Source organism: Chenopodium quinoa, unplaced genomic scaffold, assembly GCF_001683475.1.
Source record: "Chenopodium quinoa cultivar QQ74 unplaced genomic scaffold, ASM168347v1, whole genome shotgun sequence".
Lineage (NCBI taxonomy): Eukaryota > Viridiplantae > Streptophyta > Magnoliopsida > Caryophyllales > Amaranthaceae > Chenopodium > Chenopodium quinoa.
The window spans coordinates 698,751-718,428 of NW_018744955.1; the positions used below are offsets into that span (position 1 = coordinate 698,751).

At 35.1% G+C, this 19,678-nt stretch overlaps 3 protein-coding genes across 5 annotated transcripts; all 3 read left to right on the top strand.

Moving 5' to 3' along the window:
• Positions 1-3,879: 3,879 nt before the first annotated feature.
• LOC110706358 (phosphate transporter PHO1 homolog 10-like) lies at positions 3,880-9,644 on the top strand. Of its 3 annotated transcripts, none has more exons than XM_021884265.1 (14): positions 3,880-4,270; positions 5,502-6,095; positions 6,203-6,467; positions 6,560-6,608; positions 6,741-6,812; positions 6,941-7,070; positions 7,197-7,320; positions 7,420-7,678; positions 7,796-7,900; positions 7,984-8,028; positions 8,134-8,283; positions 8,444-8,722; positions 8,809-8,945; positions 9,075-9,644. In XM_021884265.1, exons 2-14 carry the CDS (start codon positions 5,564-5,566, stop codon positions 9,202-9,204), a joined length of 2,277 nt encoding a protein of 758 aa, XP_021739957.1. In that variant the 5' UTR covers positions 3,880-4,270; positions 5,502-5,563; the 3' UTR covers positions 9,205-9,644. The 3 variants fall into 3 exon arrangements, with proteins under 3 accessions (XP_021739957.1, XP_021739959.1, XP_021739958.1); XM_021884267.1 differs by having other exon boundaries at positions 6,206-6,467; XM_021884266.1 differs by lacking the exon at positions 3,880-4,270 and adding an exon at positions 4,489-4,580.
• Positions 9,645-10,967: 1,323 nt separating this feature from the next.
• Positions 10,968-12,287, top strand: LOC110706359. Its single transcript, XM_021884268.1, has one exon. The coding sequence runs from the start codon at positions 11,440-11,442 to the stop codon at positions 11,989-11,991; it is 552 nt and encodes a 183-aa protein (XP_021739960.1). The 5' UTR covers positions 10,968-11,439; the 3' UTR covers positions 11,992-12,287.
• Positions 12,288-15,630: 3,343 nt separating this feature from the next.
• Positions 15,631-19,190, top strand: LOC110706360 (fructose-bisphosphate aldolase-lysine N-methyltransferase, chloroplastic-like). Its single transcript, XM_021884269.1, has 6 exons — positions 15,631-16,116; positions 16,228-16,256; positions 17,232-17,443; positions 17,663-17,785; positions 18,014-18,418; positions 18,571-19,190. The coding sequence occupies exons 1-6, from the start codon at positions 15,641-15,643 to the stop codon at positions 18,787-18,789; spliced, it is 1,464 nt and encodes a 487-aa protein (XP_021739961.1). The 5' UTR covers positions 15,631-15,640; the 3' UTR covers positions 18,790-19,190.
• Positions 19,191-19,678: the final 488 nt, after the last annotated feature.

A 19,678-nucleotide genomic window follows, 5' to 3' on the forward strand; every position in this document is an offset into this window, starting at 1 on the left:
TATCAAATTAAATCTATTTCAATATGAATTTTGAAAATGTTATTATTATTATTATTATTTTTTATATTTTTAATATGCAATTCAATATATACTTTTTATCAGTATAATACACTAAACAGGAAACACCATAATGTAACTTATAAAACAAAAAAAGTCTCGAATATGCCAATAGACAAAGTCAACTTCTTGTCTTTTATTGATCTAACATCTAAGATTAAATTCAAATTCCGCAATAATCAATACATAATGCAACATTGCAACTTAGTTGTTCTACTTAGCCGTTTAATGATTGTCTTGGTATTAAATCAACATTTTCGTAAGCTACTAACTTGCATGCTTTTTTCTAGAGTTATTTATTAAAGGAAGTCAACCTAATGTTTTTTTGAAAGAGGAAGTCAACCAAATTTTGAGCATAAAGATAAAGATGTGAGGTGTGTGACGTTAATCTGGGATCCAATTTCTTTAAGATCACAAATTAAATTAGCTCTTAATTAATATTGATTGACAAATTTATTTAGTCTAGTTTTCTAAATGGTTGAACTTGTAAATGTCCTATAGGTGATCAAGTTAAGACCGACCCGGCCTAATTTTGGGCGGGCTTTGGACACCTTTTGTTTTGCCCGGCCCAATTAAAAAAAAATTAGGTGGGCTTGAGAAAACTATTTTATTCAATTTTAGTTTTTTTTTTGTTCGGTCTGAAATTGGCCTGAAAAGCCCGCATGACCCGCCTAATTTGGACGGGTTTGTGCACACATTTTTTGACCAAAAGTTTGGCTCGACCCAATCCATTAAATGGGCATATCTTTTTAACCTTGGCTCGGCCCAGCCCGATTGATCACCTCTAAAATATCCCACATTATAAATAAAGTGGAGGAATTATTTCTACTATCACCATACACCAATTGGTTTTAGGGGTCGTTTGGTTCGCGAGGGGTAATCAGAATGAAATGAACAAAGGGAAAGACAAGGAATGGAATGAAAATACCTAAAATTTTCTATGTTGTTTGGCCTTAAAAATAAAGGGAATGAGGGCCACCAGTCCCACCACCACACATCCACCTCAAACCTTCACTCTCCACCGTTTCCAGCCACCAAACCACTCGCCGCACCTCCCTCCCCCTTCACCTCCCTTCGCCGGTCATTCCCGCCCTCGCACAGCTCTACCCGCCCCTCGCAAAACCTCCCTCAACCCCGAAAAACCACCCTTAGCCCCGAATAAACCCTAGAAACTATTCTCCCTCTCCGTTTGAGGTGCGACAACCTCCGACGAGGGTTAGGGGAGGTGCGAAAAGGGGTAGCGACGTGCGATTCCGATTCAAAAAGGGGCAACGAACAGATCCGATTCCGGTGCAGGGGAGATTCGGCGAGGGGCGGGGGAGGGGCGGCGAAGGTCAGGGGAGGGGCGGCGAAGGTCAGGGTAAGTCGGTGGTTGGGTTTTCCGGTGGTTGGGTAGGTATGAAGGTGGTGATGTGGTGGTGTGGTGGTGGTAGGGAATGAGAATGGAAATACCTGGGGGGTGGGGAATGGGCTTAAAAGGATTTGGGGGAATGGATGGGGGAAAGGGAATGAAAAAAAGGGCTAACAAACAGCAACAAAGGGAATAAGGAATCAGGGTGGTTGATTCCCTTTCCCTTTGATGAATACCCCCAACCAAACGACCCCTTAGTATAAAACCTCATTTGTCTTTGTTTATAATTTGTGGACCAAACTCATAATTAAACTAAAACGACTTGAACTAAAATTAGACGCAGAGAATCGAAGTCCAAAAGAACTCCACAAAATTGACTTATTTAATTGGTGCATTATTACTTATTAGGATTAATTTTGTTTAACGTTGTTTGTGGGTTATTGTTTATATTTGGAGAACCATGTCAGTCACTCAATCTTGTATATTGCAATCCAAAAATATTCTGAAACTATTGATTGCTTTAATATAATTTACGAGTACAAAAAGTATTATGTGTTCTTTCACAAAAAAAAAAAAAAAAGAAAAAAGAAAAAAGTATTATATGTCATCATATATAAAAACATAATTAAATAATAAATTTTCAAACCACAAGTAAAAAAATAGGTTTTTTTTTTTTTTTTTTCTTCTTCTCAAGTAAAGAAACATATGAAGTGAATATAAGAAGCAGAGGTAGTAAATTATATGTATGGAGTAGGATTTACACTCTCTGTTTCTTAAGTTCTTCTCATTTAAAATCTTGACACTATTCATAATATAAGAGAATCTTCTAAATCAATCATATTATAAATCATAACATTGCCATAGACCCATAGTAGGTTTTTTTTTTTTAATAATTTGTCTCAATGAATAGTTAGGCCCTGTTTGATTCACCTTAAAAAAATAATATTAAGTAAAAATAATTTCAATTCAGTAAAAATAAAATCAGTTCAGTAAAATTAATTTCAATTCATTAAAAATAATTTCAGTTCAGTAAAATTCAGTTTTCTTAAAGAAAAATTATAATAGAAAATCAGTAAAAATAATTTCAGTTCAGTAAAAATAATTTAAGTTCAGTAAAATTAAGTTCAGTTCAGTAAAAATAAGTTCAGATCAGTAAAAATAATTTCAATTCAGGAAAATTAAGGTGAATCAAACAGGGCCTTAATTAACATTCAATTGTTATCCTTTAAATTCTCTCAAAAAAAAATTGTTATCCTCTAAATCAATATATATAAGCAACTAAATATATTTATGGTTAAATTAATACATTGACAAACGTGCAAAAAAAAGTCAAAATGAGAAGAATTTTTAGTAACAAGGGACTATAAGTTTACTCTTCCTAAAATACATGGCCATATAATACTACTCCATACATAACTTTCTTTAAATTTTATTTTAAAAATCATGCTAATTAAAACTCTTAGGTCGTGCACTCGTGCTCAATTCAGCTTACTTAAACAAATATTTTACGGTCATAAATATATAAATTTGATCTTATCTATTCAATTATGAAAGAAGAAAATATTTCTTTTCCTTAAAAAAAAAAAAACGGAAACAAATATTGTCTACTTTCATAATTGAAGAGATAAGATCAAACTTATATAGACCAAATTAGATTTTCTTATCTAGTGCGTCTTGTATGCGGCTGACCACACCATGTAAACCCTGTAAAACTGAACGAGTAACTCCTCTGTAACACTAATAAAGTAATCCTTATAATGAAGGGTTACACCATGTGGCTAGCCACATTTAAAACTTTGTGTTTCTCATAATAGTCCTAACAATATTAGGGACACCTAACATTTAAAGAACATATAATATCTACATAAATAATTGAAATTATGACGAGAATACCAATTTATATAAAATAAGATATTCATATTAATAAAAACCAGGTGAGTAGATCACATCCTTGTACGTATTATTTAAGTTGTTATGTACGAAAATACTCATCTTTGGTTGGGCCATAACAAAGACATTTCTCCACATAGAAGATTAAATTATGTATCATCATCAATCACCTCTTATAATAATTTCAAGTTATGGAGCCCATACGATCCAACTTACACAAATCGTTATTCATCTAACCTTGAAAAATATCACAGCCACGTCAGATATCGCAATCACACAAAAGATGCCAACTAAAGGCCACGTGTAATAACAATATTCGCTTTCACAACCGTTTCACACCCAAAAAAAGCGGGAAAATTAAGCCAACCCCAAAATAATTGGAACAGTATCAAAATCAGCTTACGCAACCTAATCAATTCACACAATCAAAATTTCTAGCGAGTTTCCGCGTAATTTAACGGCTCTGATTTAGTATGGACCACAGTTGCAACGGTGGTCTCTAAACCACACGATCTTAAATATTCCCCTATTTAACCAACTTTTTAAAATGCTGTGCATATACTCTTTTGAGTGGCTAAAAATTTAGTGCAACCCGTAGCAAACAACTCCCTTGCTATAGTCGTTAATTAGTTTAGTTGTTTAAAGTTTTCAGGTGAGAATCTCATCAAGTTATTTTTATGCAGTGCAACCCGTAACAAACAAGTTGTTATTCGACCATAATTGTAAACTTATAACTTGTTTAGTTAATTAAAGTTTTTAAGTGGATTGGAGATTAAATCTTGTCTATATTACGCTACTATGGAGTACTATTTATAGCGCGCTATATGTCAGCTATGGAGTAAAAAAGTTTACTCAAAATATAAAGCAAGCAACTCCTTACTCCTTAGTCTTTAAGTTAGAGGAGAGAGAAAATGGTGAAGAAATATTATTTACACTAACAATGGCGGTTTATTGAGCTAACCTGAAGCTAAGGTTTTCTTCTTCTCTTCTCATTATTCCTTTTTTGGTTGCAATACAGCTGGTTTTTTATCGTGTTTTGCGCGTTTAAGCATGATTTTTTTTTTAGCAATATGAATATTATTTAATTTACTCAATTCATTGCGTGTTTATGTTTGTTACGCATAATTTAGACATTACGAATTTTGACTAATAATGAGAAATTCATTTATTAATTTGGAGTGTATTTATATTCGTCTATTTATATTGAATTAGCATTTATTTTTGGAAATTGACCTCAATTTCAAGTTTGTTTGAGCTTAAAGTTTAATTTTCTGGAAAATTGGTAATTTTTTCTTCTGTTAAGTAATTTTATGCATATGATTACGAGTAAGCTACTAAGCTTCTAGAGTATGTCATGATTTTCTTGTGATTTATTTGGTAAAGTTTATTTTTCAGTCATACATTTTTCATTAAACTAGAAGGATTGAAATATGTATTTATTTATGATAAGTTTTTTATTCGATTAGAGCTGTCAATTCAGGTGTTCGGGTTGAGTACGAGTGATATAGAGGTCAATTAGCCGGTTAGTCGTTTCGAGTCAATTTGGGTAATTTCAGTCGATCACATAAGTGTGACCGCGAAAGGTCAATAGGGTGTGGTACAAAATGGTGATTGTAGTTGTTGTCATTGTTCTTGTTGGTGTCATTGTTGATGGGTTTGCAAGCATAGAATGAATTTATGAATTATGACAGCTAAATTCAGCAATGTTTTATGTAAAATGCTTAAAATTTAAGTTATCAGCATTTGATTATTAAAAAAATAAGCATGTCATGATCTTATTCTATTTGATTAAGCCATAAAATTTAGAGTACTTGTCAATTTCAATGATAACTTCAATAATTATGGGGGTTTGAGAATATTCTCTACAAAATGCTTGCTTCCCTTCATCTTACATGTTAGATAGCTTAGGAATTCAATTATTTATATCTTTGTTTTATCTTCTTGTATGCTAGATTAGCTCTAGAAGTGCTCGTGCCATCGCCCACCAGTACCTTGATTAATTTCTTTCTTCTGAATCATCCAATAAATCTGGTTTTGGTTATATTCATGTCATAGGTCCTCTGCTTTTCTAGCTTATTGCAGTTTGTATGTATATTGCATTGTTTGTTTTGCTCTCAATTCGGTCATCATTTAGTTACATTTCATTCTTTGACAACAAAAATAAACTAAGGCTTGTTTTTCATTTTAATAATTTGATTCATAGGAAAAGTGGTCAGAAGATAAATTTAGCCTTAAAGGAGGTGCTAGTGAAGATACATTGCCAAAATGAAGTTTGGAAAAGAGTACAAGCAGCAAATGGTGCCCGAGTGGGTAGAGGCATACATGGATTACAATGGCTTAAAAAAGATATTACGGGAAATCCGTCAGTCTCGAGTCCCTAGAACGCCACAAACACCTATGAGAGCCTTACAGCAGAGATTCTCAATGTACAGCCCCTTTAGAGGGTCAGGCATAGAGCTCAGTAATCAGCGAAGTAGAGGGGATATTGAGGACCAAGCGATAAAGGTCAGTCCCTATCTAGGGGAAAGTAACAGGACATTCTACAGGACTAAGCTTCTCTTTCCAACTGAAGATACAGATAGAGAGGATGAGGTCAAGTTCTTCAAGAAACTTGACGAGGAGCTCAACAAGGTCAATGCATTCTATCGAGATAAGGTGGATGAAGTTGTAAGAGATGCAGCTGAGTTGAATAAGCAAATGGATGCTTATATGGCATTGCGAATTAAGGTACAAAACCCAGGTGTTAAGAGGTCTGATCCAGAAGTTCCTATGGAACCCTTAAGAGCCAGAACTCAAGGTAACATATGCTGGCTTATTTATTTTACTTGACACAAAAGCATTCATGGTTCATGTTGTAATGGTTCTGGTTTGGAATACATTCTTGTGGAACTTTATACTATGTAGCAGAAGCACCCTCTTCAAGTGAAACTGGTGGCGGCAGGGAAATTGTAAGTCCGACTAATAATGGATCAGATCTCTTGAAGGTCCTTAATCATGTCAAGATTAATAATACACTTCAAGGTCCAATATCAGTGATGCGAGGTCTTCTGCGAGATTTCAAGGATAAAGAGTTGAGTTTTAGCAAAGAGGAGTTGAAACAAGTTGAAGAGCGACTGAAAACTGCCTTTACAGAATTTTATCAGGAACTTAGGCTTCTCAGAAATTACAGGTAGAAAACTGTGTACACTTTCATGTTTAGGGAACTAGACTTCAGTAATATGTTTACCTCAATTGCTGATTTATTTTCTGTTTTTTTGTCAGCTTTATGAACCTCTCAGCATTTGCCAAGATCATGAAGAAGTATGAGAAGGTAAGGGCACAGGGCCTTTGAGCCTTCAAAAAGCTTTATATATATACATGTCATGCTTATATTGTGTCAGGAACTACTATGAAACTAGGTATTGATAAAAACATGGTTTACTAATGCTATTCCTGATTGCAGACAACCTCAAGGTCTGCAGCTCGATCATACATGAAAATCGTGGACAAGTCTTACCTGGGAAACTGTGATGAGGTATGATTTAATCGAGCTATTCACCTCTAAGTATGATTTAAATAAAGAAGCATATGTCTTTGTTTCAGAGAATGAGACTGCAAATATCTCCCTTTAAGATTCACTTATTAATCATGTTGCTAATACAGGTTACAAAACTCATGGACGATCTAGAACACTTATTTATAAAGCACTTCTTTAATGCAAATCGAAGGGAAGGCATGAAGCCTCTGAGACCAATAAAAAGAAGAGAAAAGCACAGAGTAACCTTTCTTTCAGGTGTGTTGCAGCAACACCCATACTTGTGTATTACATATTTTACTCAATACAGCGTTGCATAATAGATGCAGGAACCTTTAGGTACAAATTAGATAATGTGCTCTAGTTCATCTGTTGTTATTTTAGGCTTCTTTTTTGGTTGCACTATCGCACTTGTACTTGCCATTATTCTTATGATGCGGGCAAGAAAAATTATGGAGAAAGGACAAGAAGGCTCCAATTACTTGAATAATATGTTTGGACTTTACAGGTTAGCTAGATCTTTTGAAAGATAATTTAAGTTTTGGTACAAATTTATGCCTTTTGTTCCACTTGCTGCAACCTTACTTTAAAATCATCTCCATTGCAGCTTATTTTTGTATATAGTCCTGCATATGTTCATGTATGCGGGAGACATATACGTCTGGAAACGCTATCGAGTCAATTATCCATTTATATTCAATTTCAAGCAGGGAACAGATGTTGGTTATCGAGAAGTATTCCTTCTCAGCAATGGTCTTGCAGTTCTTGCTCTTGCTGGCTTCTTAGCAAATTCTAACATATTTATTGGCTTGAGAGAGAGTGACAGCAAGAATTATGCCAAGTTGATCCCCCTACTAGTGCTTTTGGTAAGTGAACGAACTCAAATGTATTTTATCCTCATTTTGAACACAGTTCATCAGAGAAAAACTATTTTTTCATGAAAGCAAGCTCACTAAGTAAATTCTGTAAAATTTTTGTTATAGGTGTTTCTTGTTGTCACCTTCTGTCCTTTCAACATCATATTTCGCTCAAGCCGATTTTTTCTGATCAAATGTCTATGTCGCTGCATCTGTGCTCCCTTTTATGAGGTACTACTGAAAGAAACCCAGATGCATTTTAAATGGGAGTTATTTTTTTTCATTTTCATCAACTTGTCATTCTTTCTACTTAGGTCACACTTGCAGACTTTTTCTTGGCAGATCAGCTAACCAGCCAGGTCTTTTACTTTCCCGAGTACTAAGGAAATTAACTGCTAGAAACACATCCTTGGTCATGCATTGCTGAGTGTTTTTTTTTTTTTTCCTAATTCTTTTGATTCTAGATATCGGCAATAAGGAGTATTGAGTTTTACATATGCTACTACAGCCGACAAGATTTTCCTCAGGGACAATCCAAGTGCCACAAGTATGGAGTATACAATGCTTTCTATTTTGTAATTGCAATCATACCATACTGGATCCGTTGTTTCCAGGTGCATTTTCCTTTTATATAATTAATTTTTGGAGCAAAATCTAGCATTGGTTATTACTTTACTGCATTTTCATCCTGAAGTTCTTACATAGTTTGTCAATATGTAACCTTGTTTAATTAATATACTGAGTTACTGACAGTTTTTTGTGCTTTGTGTGTAGTGTCTTCGTAGGTTGGTTCAAGAGAGAGATTCTATACATGGATACAATGCACTGAAGTATCTTATGGCAATAATTGCTGTGGTTATAAGAACGGTTTATGAACTCAAGGGCGGAACACCTTGGTTGGTGATGGCCCTAGTAACCTCTGCTATGGCAGTGGGATATAATACATACTGGGATATTGTGGTTGACTGGGGGCTGATGCGCCAGAATTCCAAGAACTTCTTTTTGAGGGACAGATTACTGGTTTCACACAAAAGTGTATACTACGTTGCTATGGTAACTGGCTTAAATTTTATTGTCAGTCTCTTTCAATATATGCAATTTTTGCATAGCTCAAAACTTTGACAATGTTAATTTTGCAGGTCAACAATGTTCTTCTAAGAGCTGCTTGGCTTCAGCTTGTTTTAGAGTTTAATGTCCCTGGTCTGCAAAAAACAGCAATTTCAACCACGATTTCTTGTCTGGAAATAATTCGTCGTGGCATCTGGAACTTTTTTAGGTAACTGTGCTGCATTTATTCTTCCATTCATATGTATGTTGATAGCTCTAAGTAGTGAGAACAGTAGTATAATGGGGGACTTTGTCGTCTGCATGTGATCTGTCTGAGATGAAATATTTTTGCTGTCAGGTTGGAAAATGAGCACGTAAACAATGTGGGTAAATTTAGAGCTTTCAGATCTGTTCCACTGCCGTTCAATTACCATGAGAAACATAAAGCTGATGACACTGATGAAGATGATGATGAGAAGGATGATTAAGCAATATCTGAATTCTGTCAAGTGTGATGTATACCACTAGGTGATCAATTGCATTGAGGTCAATTTGAGATATCTGGAATCATTTGGCTTCAAAACTGATCAATTGCAGACTAGGGGCTGGCGGGGGGGAACAACAACGACATTGTCAAGAAACAAAAACATGAAGTGTGGCATTCCTCTACTTGGCTTAAGTTACAGGAAGCATGCTGGTCTTATTCACAGCTAGCTCAAATATCGTAGTTCCAAGAACCTGTTGCTTCCATTCTGGTGCTCGGGTTGAGGTTGTGACTCGTGACAGAAGCACTTGTTCAGGACAGGATTTTGTTTTTGTGTTATGCTGTGTTTTAGAGCTGTTCATCAGCAGTTGTATTGCAAATATGCAACATTGATAAATTTGAAAACCTAAACAAACAATTATTCTATTGACAAAAGTTACTTCTCAGTTATTTTTTTTTTGGTGCAACTTCTGCTGCCTATTTCCCAGCAGTTGGCCTGTTCTTTTTTGGTTCTTCATTTCTAAATTACATAGTATAAGATTTGTAAACCCCGAAACATGGCAGCGTCTTGGAATCTCACCTCCACCTAGATGGGGGCTGAATTCAGAGATTCCTCCACCTAGATGGGGGCGGAATTCAGAGATGCCTCCACCTAGGTGACAATGCCATGTAATTTATATAAAATGAACGGAATGTAAATGAAACAAGATTTTATACCTAAAGTATTTCTCTTATATAGAAATTTATGTAAAGATGATTTCGAATTTTCAAATTCAGTGTTAATACTTTGTATTTCTTACTAGTGACAAGAAGACAACATTAGTCAAACGAATACATTACAAGCAACAGGGGCACAACACTTAACTATTAGAGCAACTCCAACAGTGTAAAATTAGGACTAGCTTGCAATTTATGAAACTAATAAATAATTAGCTTAACCATTGGAATTGCATTACCAAATTAGCTGGGAAAAACTATTTGCTTAGCTAAGCTAATTAGCTTAGCAAATTGTGGGAATTAAAAAAAATTAAATAAATAAAAAAATTATTGAAAATTAGCTTAACCATTGTGGGATTAATTAGCTACAAGTTAGATTAGCTTTGCAATCCTAGGTGGCATGGCAAACTAATTTCACAATTAGCTTACCATTGGAGTTGCTCTTAGTATTACAAATAATGATAACATAACAAATAATAAATTTAGTTGTTTTCACAATTGGGGCATAAGCAACTCCAATGGTTGCTTTTAAGGACTAGCTAGCAATTTTAATAATTTTCAAGCTAATAGCCCAACCATTGGAGTATATTTAATAATTAGCTTGGTCAAGCTAATGCCAAGCAAATTGCAAATTAGCTTAGAAATTAATTGTCTCTAATAAAATACTAATTATTTAAAAAATAAAGCTGAAAAATCTAAATATTAATTAGCCTAACCATTGTGGTATGAATTAGCTAGCAGGAATAATAGTTTTGCAATCTTAGGTGGCATGGCAAGCTAATTTGACAATTAGCTTGCCATTGGAGTTGCTCTAAGATGTAGAAAAACATGGTTTATATTCCCTCATCTGGATATTCCTTAAAATCGCAACAATTTACTCCGTAACTAACACAATTGTTAATGTACATCTTGATATTAGTATCTTAAATTACTTGTATATAAACTCGTATTATCAAACTTTGAACAATGAAAATATATATATATTAAGCCGAATTCAACATTTTCATAACAACACTTGTTTTTTCAGACTAAATATATTAAAATGGAGGGAGTAATAGAAATTTAGTCAAAGTGTTCGGTAGTAATAGAAATTTAGTCAAAGTGTAACTAACCAAAAGAAACAGATGGAGCAGTAAAATGTGCTTCAATTTTTTTTTTTTTTTTTTTTTTGGTGTTTCACCTGTTCACTGTTTAGGCTAATTCGTATTTGGGGATCAGTTTTGGTTGGTTAGATTCCACTCCCTTTCCAAATGTAATTTAGGTTATGAATATTGAACGATTGTAATTTTAAGAAACTAGATATTCCTTATAAATTTATCTTAGAAATACAAATTTATCTTTGTGATATATGGCTTGGTCATATTTCTTGTGGAACTTTTTCCCCAAGACATTAAAATTAATTTGTGGATCTTTAAATAATGAAATTCAATACCAAGAAAAATGAAAAGTCGCACATCCAATTTCCCTCTTGTTCTGGGTTTAGCAAGGGTTTTTCTTTATTATAAAACCCCCAAATTCAGCCATGGGAGTAGCTTTCTCTTCTCAAAACCCTAGCCCCACTACACCCAATCCTCCCGCTGCTCCAAACATGTCCTCTTCTCCCTCAATTCCGCAAAACCCAGATCCCAAATCTTCCGAAAGTGAAAACCCAGATCCCAAAATCCTTGAAGATCAAATCCCAGAAATCTCTGATCAACCCAGCAATCCAGATGAAAAGGGGAGAGAAAATGGCGGAGAAGAAGAAGAGGAAGAAGAAGGGGAGTGTGGGTTTTGCTTGTTCATGAAAGGGGGAGGTTGTAAGGATGAGTTTGTAGCTTGGGAGAAGTGTGTAGAAGATTCTGAGAAGAATCAGGAAGATATTGTTGAGAAATGCTTTGAAGTTACTGGGAATTTGAAGAAGTGTATGATAGCTCATTCGGATTATTATGAACCTATTTTGAGGGCGGAGAAAGCGGCTGAAGAGGAGGTTAAGCAAGAAATGGACCGTGAGGCGGCGGCGAAAAGCGACGAGCAAGGTTCCGATGTGAAGGTGGTCGAGGAGAAAGCAGAGATTGAGGTTCAGAAAGAGAATTAGTGTTAGAGGTTTTGCTAATTTTTTGGTAGCCAAAATTGGGAATTTTGTTTCTGGTTGACAATGGAGGAAAGCAATTTCTGTTATAGAGGTAAATTAAATTAAAATTTAAGACAATTGAGTGTTATACAATCATGTGGCATCAAAAATTTCTACTTTGTAGAGTTTGATTTGGTGCTAAATTAATAATTTTGACAGTGATTATTCATGAAATTACTACATTTTGATGATTGATGTACATGGCAGATTGCTGCCGCTTTTTATTTGGATTAGTGGAAATTCTGTGTTTTAATGCACTATGTTTTGCTTACTTGATTATTTGCTGCTTTTTTTTTTTTAATCAAACTGTTGCAAAATTGAACCTTTGGATGGCGAATTATGAATGTGATATGTATACTTACTATCGATTATGTTTGGTTATTATGATTTATTTGCTTTTTATCAATTTGGCTACATAAATTCTAATCCTTTGGTGCCTTTGTATCTTGCCTTTATGAAGAAAGGCCGAACCTTTACCATATATTTTAGGGGCCTCAATAAGAGCTTTAAAGTGAACTACCCTGTGTGCCTCTAGGAGACTTAGACATGCCTTGGAGGATTAATTATATGTTGGTCTGTTGATTGATCACATATTCAAGTATCACTATTATCAATCAGGCATTCACCCTCTAACTACAATTTCTATGAGCTGCTTGTTAAGCTTGACATTTTGAGACAAAGTTTTACATGGCTTCAAGCTTCAACTGTATTCACTTAGCTAATATAACATTGCCTTATGGGCATTTTAGCTAGGGTCAATACTTGATTACCTCAATGCTATGTCGTGTGTGTTTATCTGTGTATGAACTATGAAGCTAGTTCTGCGCCCTTTGCTTCCCTATACACCCCATTGGGATTCATTTAGGAAGTATTTGTTTATTAATCATCACTATTTCCTGCCTTTCTAATTCTTGGAATGGTAGTCAGTCAATAGAGGGTGGGGATTTACTTTCTCAGAAAGGCATTCTATTATAGAATTGGTGTCAATGTAATAACAGGAGAGACTGGCAGTGTCTTTCTCCCTGCCCAAGGATATATGTAGCGTCAGATGCTTCCAGAGGTTACAAGTGATTCTTGATTAATAGATATAGATGAGTTCATCGATAACCCATGATATGGGTGGAGGACTGGAGGGCATAGCACTCTTTAGTCGTGCTTTGTTTTCATTATGCCACCAAGATGCTAACCCTAAAGTTGATATATCAATTAATGGTGAAGGTTAAGAATGCTAGATCCTTTAAGGTAATAAAGACTAATAACCTGCAATAGAGGATATGAAGGGGTAAGAGCATGCTGCATGGGTTAGAGGCACTCTTCCTCATAGACAACCAAACATACTCCAGTTCCATCCTGAAAGAAGATTAGACTTTCCTTTGAGATAGTGGGGGTGACATACTCTGATACCAAATCACTAATGAATAACAGATTAACAGAAAACTGGTTAAAGTTGGAGTGAAATGGTGAATGCTGGCCTAGCTCTTCTTGCTTGCTTGAATGCCTTAATCCCATTAGTGGGCCGGTTACATGAACTAACATGAGGCCTAGCTCTTCTTGCAGCTCAATTTTGTCCTGTGCTTCAGAGGAACACAGTTTCACAAATATACTTTCTGGCTTTCTGCTGTTACTCCCGGATAAATATGGCATTATGGTAGTTATCTAGCATTAGTTAGCTTGTGGTTAAAGCTTATTTTCTCCCAAATCATTCTGACATGTTATTTTCTGTTCTTCAAGGTGAATGTGAATTTTGATTGATCATCATATTATTGGATAGCCTTATGACTTTTTATTATTCACTTTATAAGATGAAATTAACTTGCAACTAATGCTACTCATATTGCTAATTAGATGATTTTATCTATCTATAAATGACTAGTTAGCTTTTATCTTTCAACTAAAGCTTCTACATATTAACATCTTCTTGATGTAGTGCTCTCTGTTCCTCAAGCTGATTAAGCTGCTATTGTAGTCCTTTTACATCAGCAGGTGTGTGAAACTGTGAATTATGGATTGGCTTTCTTTTTTGATTTTTATCAAGGTTACTAGAAATTAATTATAAAACTTGATTTGATGACTCAAGGATCGAGCTGCAGCTCTCTTCTTATGTCATATTCAACCTTCAACTTGTATTTTCAACTTGTATTGTGATTATAATTTTCTCTGTTTAACTAGTTACTGAAGAATGTTGTACAAGGCAGGGTGTGACCTAACCTTAACTCTCAAATCACCTCAGTACATCACTTTAATTCTTTTTCTTAAGATTACATTACCTATCTTGCTCAAAAGTACAAAAGATGGATATGAGACTGTTTAGGAAACCAGGAAGGGGCAAAGGGCTGAAAGGTTGAGTCATTCAAAGGCAAACACTTCATTTTCAAAGAAGAATACATCAGTGACAAAGTTCTCATCTTATGATGTCTGCATTCAACTCAAATCATTTTTTCCAAATACGCGTGAGGGATCCTCTGTTACGTACACTCTCTCCAGCCAAACACAATAAATAGCCACTGCTGGAGATCAATGCCATGGTGCCTATTTCTAGCAATTTTCTTCCTGCAGGTATACACCGTCCAATCAAGTGCTGAGTTCGAACTTACAGCCTTCCCTGCGATTATGCATGCAACAATTGCACAATTCCTTTTCCGGTTTGCTAATTGCCAGCCCTGCGCTATTGTGTTACCAATTCATTTTTAATAGTAAGAGTGGTTCTTTTGCTGATATTATCATCTTGACAAACTAACTAAAGAGAGGTAAATAAACATGCCACATTACTTGAGTTTTGGAAACTTGCAACCGATGTCAAAGATGATTGAATATGGAGTTGGTTACCAATGTTGAAGATGATTAAATATGGAGTTGGTTACAAATACAACGTAACAAAGCATTAGAAAGCCGGTGAGTGAAGGGAAGACAGTGTCACCTATTAGTCTATTACTTGTCCTCTTCAACTTATTTTTAAAAATTTGTTAATTATTCTTTGACAAAATCAAATCAAATCATAAATATTTATGTTACATTGTAACTCTTAATTTCATTTAATTATTGTTAAATATATTTAACTACGTATGAATAAATGTTATGAAAATTACACATTTGAAAAGTATAAATTGAAACGAATCTAACAAGATCTCACTTGACTAAACTGATATTATAGTTGATTCTTAATTTAATAGCGCTAAACTTGATAAGAATGAGACATCTCGAGCTTGAATGAGCTTATAAAAGTGTTGTTCGAGTTTGACCCCTTAAGAGGTTATCATGTTGTAATCAAGCTTGAGCAAACTATGAATGAACTTAAATAAGTTATCCAATACCATTATTTTTTTAGTCAAAAGTTCTATATGAGCGAGTTTGTTTGTAAGTAGTTCGTGAACACATCAACTCATTTACGCGCTATCCAGATATAACTTAGTAATACATAGTAATATATATTTAATAGAATTAAAAGTAAAATTACGAATAATGCAAAAAGTCAAACCGTGTCAATCATTTGAATCGGTAAAAAAAAAGAAAAAAAAAAAAGTATGTGGCGACACTAGTCATCAAGTCATCTATAAACCAAATCTTTGGATTAGGATTTCGATTTCCTTCCTATTTTCAAGGTGAGTGAACTAAAATGGCAACTTTATTCACTCTAACTCCTTCATCAAACTCTTCCTTCTTCACCCCATTCAAAACCACCCTTAACTCAAAACCCCATTTTCCCACTCTCAGAAATCCTCTCTCAATCAGATGTTTCCGGCCACCGGAAACCGGCACACCACCGGAGATTCAGAAATTCTGGGGTCGGCTCTCCGACAAAGGCATAATCAATGCAAAATGCCCTGTAAAACCAGGGATTGTTCCAGAAGGATTAGGACTAGTTGCCCAGAAAGATATAGCCAGAAACGAGGTCGTTTTGGAGGTTCCCAAGAAGTTTTGGATAAACCCAGATACAGTTGCAGCTTCAGAAATTGGGTCAGTTTGTAATGGGCTTAAGCCTTGGGTTTCTGTTGCTTTGTTTCTGATGAGAGAGAAAAAATTGGGTGATTCTTCTGCTTGGAAGCCTTACATTGATATTTTGCCTGATTCTACTAATTCTACAATTTATTGGTATGTTTTTTGGTTAATTTGAATGGTTTATTTATGTAATTTTGGCATTTTTAGTGGTTTAATTAATGGGTTTAAGCTAAATGAAGTTTTGGTCGTTGTTTTGCAGAGCAGGTCAGAAGAAGAACTCTCTGAGCTTCAAGGTTAGTTCAGATTTTCTACTCTAAAGTCGTTTGTGATTGTTATACTTTGAAATTATTCATTATCTTGTTCGGATTTAGTTGTCACATTACTAGTCGGGTTGTGCTATCATGGTGAAAATGTTATCTGGAATGTGGGAGTATTTACTACCTCTGTCCGGAATTAGTTGTCGCATTACTAATTTGATTGTGCTATCATGACAAGAATGATTTTGGTATGAGGGGGTATCATCATTTATTTATTTTTTGTTTTGAATCATGTTGAAATTATGGTGTTAGGAAATCTGAATTAAATGCTAGCTCCCACATGATCCTATAACAATGCTCACAGCTCACATGCTTACCTCGCAAGAGGGAGATGATAGTATCATATGTTTGCATTATTTAATTTGCACTTGTTAAGAGGCTTTATTCTGATTCACGATCAACAATGCTAGCAACACAGCAAACATTGTTCCATGATTGATGTCAAATTGATATAGAAACCTTTATCCATGTTTCCATTCAAACCATCGATTTTCTAGTATTGATATCAAATTGATATAATAGTTCCATGATTTGTTGGACCGTCTCTGTGGCTACTGGGTAAGTTTCATCAGTATAAGCTTCTCAAACTGCTTCACTTCTTTCATGGCACTTCATTTTAAATGCTTCTTGTTATCACCTGAAGTTAGGAAGTAAGAGGGACTTTATCTATCTTAAACTAATATAAGTGTTATACACAATATTGTATTAGTCTGTTCAAGAATCAAGAGTGGTACACTAATATCTTGTTTTGGAATGAAGAGTGTTGAATAGTATATATGCTCTTTTGAATTTAGTATGGAGGTTTGTGTTATTTGGAAATTGGTTGTTGAGCCAAAACAACGCCTATTTATCCTGTTCAAAATATCAAATATATATGTGGACATTGAAGAGTTTCTTTTGATGGCAATTTCTGATTTGCCTACTATAATGTCATCTGTAGCATCCTTGTAGGTAGCCAGTTGCTGAACACGACATTGGGTGTGAAGGAGTTAGTAGCAAATGAGTTTGCAAAATTGGAAGAAGAAGTAATAGTTCCCAACAAGCGATTATTCCCTTTTGATATAACACTAGATGACTTTCTTTGGGCATTTGGAATGCTAAGATCAAGAGCATTCACTCGCCTTGAGGGCCAAAGTCTTGTTCTAATCCCCATGGCTGATTTGGTAAATTCTCTATTTTATTCTCCGTAAATTACATGATTTGGTAATGAAATTTTCAAATATTTATTTTTAGATATTTATAATGCATGATCAATATTCTTTGCCCTTGGATATGACAAATGTCTGATATATGCATCATTACGGAGTACAATATTGAGGATGTCTGTAGTAACTTTTAGTTGGGAAATTTAAAAACCTAACATGTAGAAATGGGTGCAACAGATCAATCACAGTCCTGATATAACAGCACAAGATTATGCCTGGGAAGTCAGGGGAGCTGGTCTGTTCTCTAGAGAACTTCTATTTTCACTTAGGAATCCCATCCCAGTGAAAGCTGGTGGACAGGTAATTTTTCGCTCTCTAATTTAAATTTGAAGTATGTGCTTATTTTAAATGTCAAATGCCTATTATAATATTAATGGCCCACGACCCCCACGTTGCTTAAAATCTAAGTTGGATGATGAATTCTGAAGTTCATTTAATACTCAAAATGCTTATGTCCCCGTGCTTGTATTCATTACTACTTAAAAAACATTCCATGGCTGTATCACGATCAACAATTTTTTTCTACAGGTATTGATCCAATATGATTTGAACAAGAGCAATGCTGAGTTAGCCTTGGATTATGGGTTCACAGAATCGAGATCAGAACGAAATGCATACACTTTAACACTGGAGATACCTGAGTCAGATCCTTTTTTTGGAGACAAGCTAGACATAGCTGAGTCAAATGGCATGGGAGAAACTGCCTACTTCGATATTGTATTAGGCCAGCCTCTTCCAGCTATTATGCTCCCATATCTGAGGCTTTTGGCACTTGGTGGAGACGATGCTTTTCTCTTGGAGTCTATTTTCAGGAACTCTATATGGGGCCATCTTGATCTTCCTGTAAGCCCTTCTAATGAGGAGCTCATATGCCAAGTGATTCGCAATGCTTGTACATCTGCTCTTTCTGGTTACAGTACCACCATCGAAGAGGTTAGTTTGTCCCTGGTCTCCCTTTTCGGATCAAAATTAGATTTTATATCCTCTTTTTCCTTCTATTAATTTTATTTCAGATTTAGTGAGGCCCTTTAATTGACTTCTCTCTTTAATTATGCCACAATAACAATAATTCATGATTGGTGTAGGATGAGAAGTTGTTGGCACAAGGGGATTTAGATATGAGGCTTGAGATTGCTATAACGATAAGATTGGGGGAAAAGAAGGTGTTGCAACAGATCGATGAGGTTTTCAAAGAAAGAGAGATGGAATTGAGTGGCTTTGAATACTACCAAGAGAGGAGGCTTAAGGATCTAGGTCTTGCCGGGGCACAGGGAGAGAAACTCCCTTGGATAGGAGAGGTTTAGTTATATTAGTTGATTGTACGTAATGCAGCCAATGAAAACACATTCATAGTTTTTATACTGGCTACTAGAGAAAATCACTTGCCTGAAATTGTATATGAAGAGATTGAATGCTATAGCATCTCCCGTTGTGTATCTTGCAGATCAGCTATTGGATGTAGTTACAGTGTATGGTGCATGGAATTTCACTTAAAATTTTCTCTTCTCACTTAATGTGTAGGCAAAGCTGATCCACTACATTAAACATGCATCTGAGGGTTAAACCAACATACTCCAGTTAGTTCGGAGATTTGACAGTGTGGTGCTGTACTTGAGATGCTGTAGTCACACAAGAGTACAAGACTATCTCCTGTTAACGCGAATAGCTTGTTGAAATTATTCAGCTTTTATTCATTTTCTCGGTTTCTCCTATGATTTTGGAAACTATAGTGCTGGATATTTTGCTACTCCGTATAATTGTCACCACTGGAAGGCAATAAAATATACAAGATAGTACCAACCTTCTCTCTTCTTTATGTTGTTTTATGTTCTTTCCCCTTTTTTTCTTCATAATGTTTAGTTCTATCTACTGGTCATATCCTCAAAAAGGAGGCTTTTGTGATGAACCTTACCTCATGATCATATAACACAAAATATACTTGCACACTGAATTGAGCAATTGACATACCACTTTGTGAACACAGTAAATTGAACTTTAACTTGCAATCTACCCATGTCAATCTTAGTGATAGGAACTTAATCACTTATGAAGATAGGATCGTATAGAGCATATCGAGAATCATGAACATATGTCCATGACCTAATTACACTTTATTAAAATTGACGATATTCTGTCAATAGGATTAGGGTACTCGATACCTTGTACATGTCTTTGACATAAACACAGAGAGTA

Excerpts from the sequence above, each read along its gene's own strand:
- LOC110706358 (XM_021884265.1), top strand. The coding sequence starts at position 5,564 with ATGAAGTTTGGAAAAGAGTACAAGCAGCAAATGGTGCCCGAGTGGGTA. Across the intron at positions 6,096-6,202 it reads CTTAAGAGCCAGAACTCAAG|CAGAAGCACCCTCTTCAAGT; the intron begins GTAACATATGCT and ends TATACTATGTAG. Across the intron at positions 7,321-7,419 it reads AATATGTTTGGACTTTACAG|CTTATTTTTGTATATAGTCC; the intron begins GTTAGCTAGATC and ends TCTCCATTGCAG.
- LOC110706359 (XM_021884268.1), top strand. The coding sequence starts at position 11,440 with ATGGGAGTAGCTTTCTCTTCTCAAAACCCTAGCCCCACTACACCCAAT.
- LOC110706360 (XM_021884269.1), top strand. The coding sequence starts at position 15,641 with ATGGCAACTTTATTCACTCTAACTCCTTCATCAAACTCTTCCTTCTTC. Across the intron at positions 17,786-18,013 it reads CAGTGAAAGCTGGTGGACAG|GTATTGATCCAATATGATTT; the intron begins GTAATTTTTCGC and ends TTTTTTCTACAG. Across the intron at positions 18,419-18,570 it reads ACAGTACCACCATCGAAGAG|GATGAGAAGTTGTTGGCACA; the intron begins GTTAGTTTGTCC and ends TGATTGGTGTAG.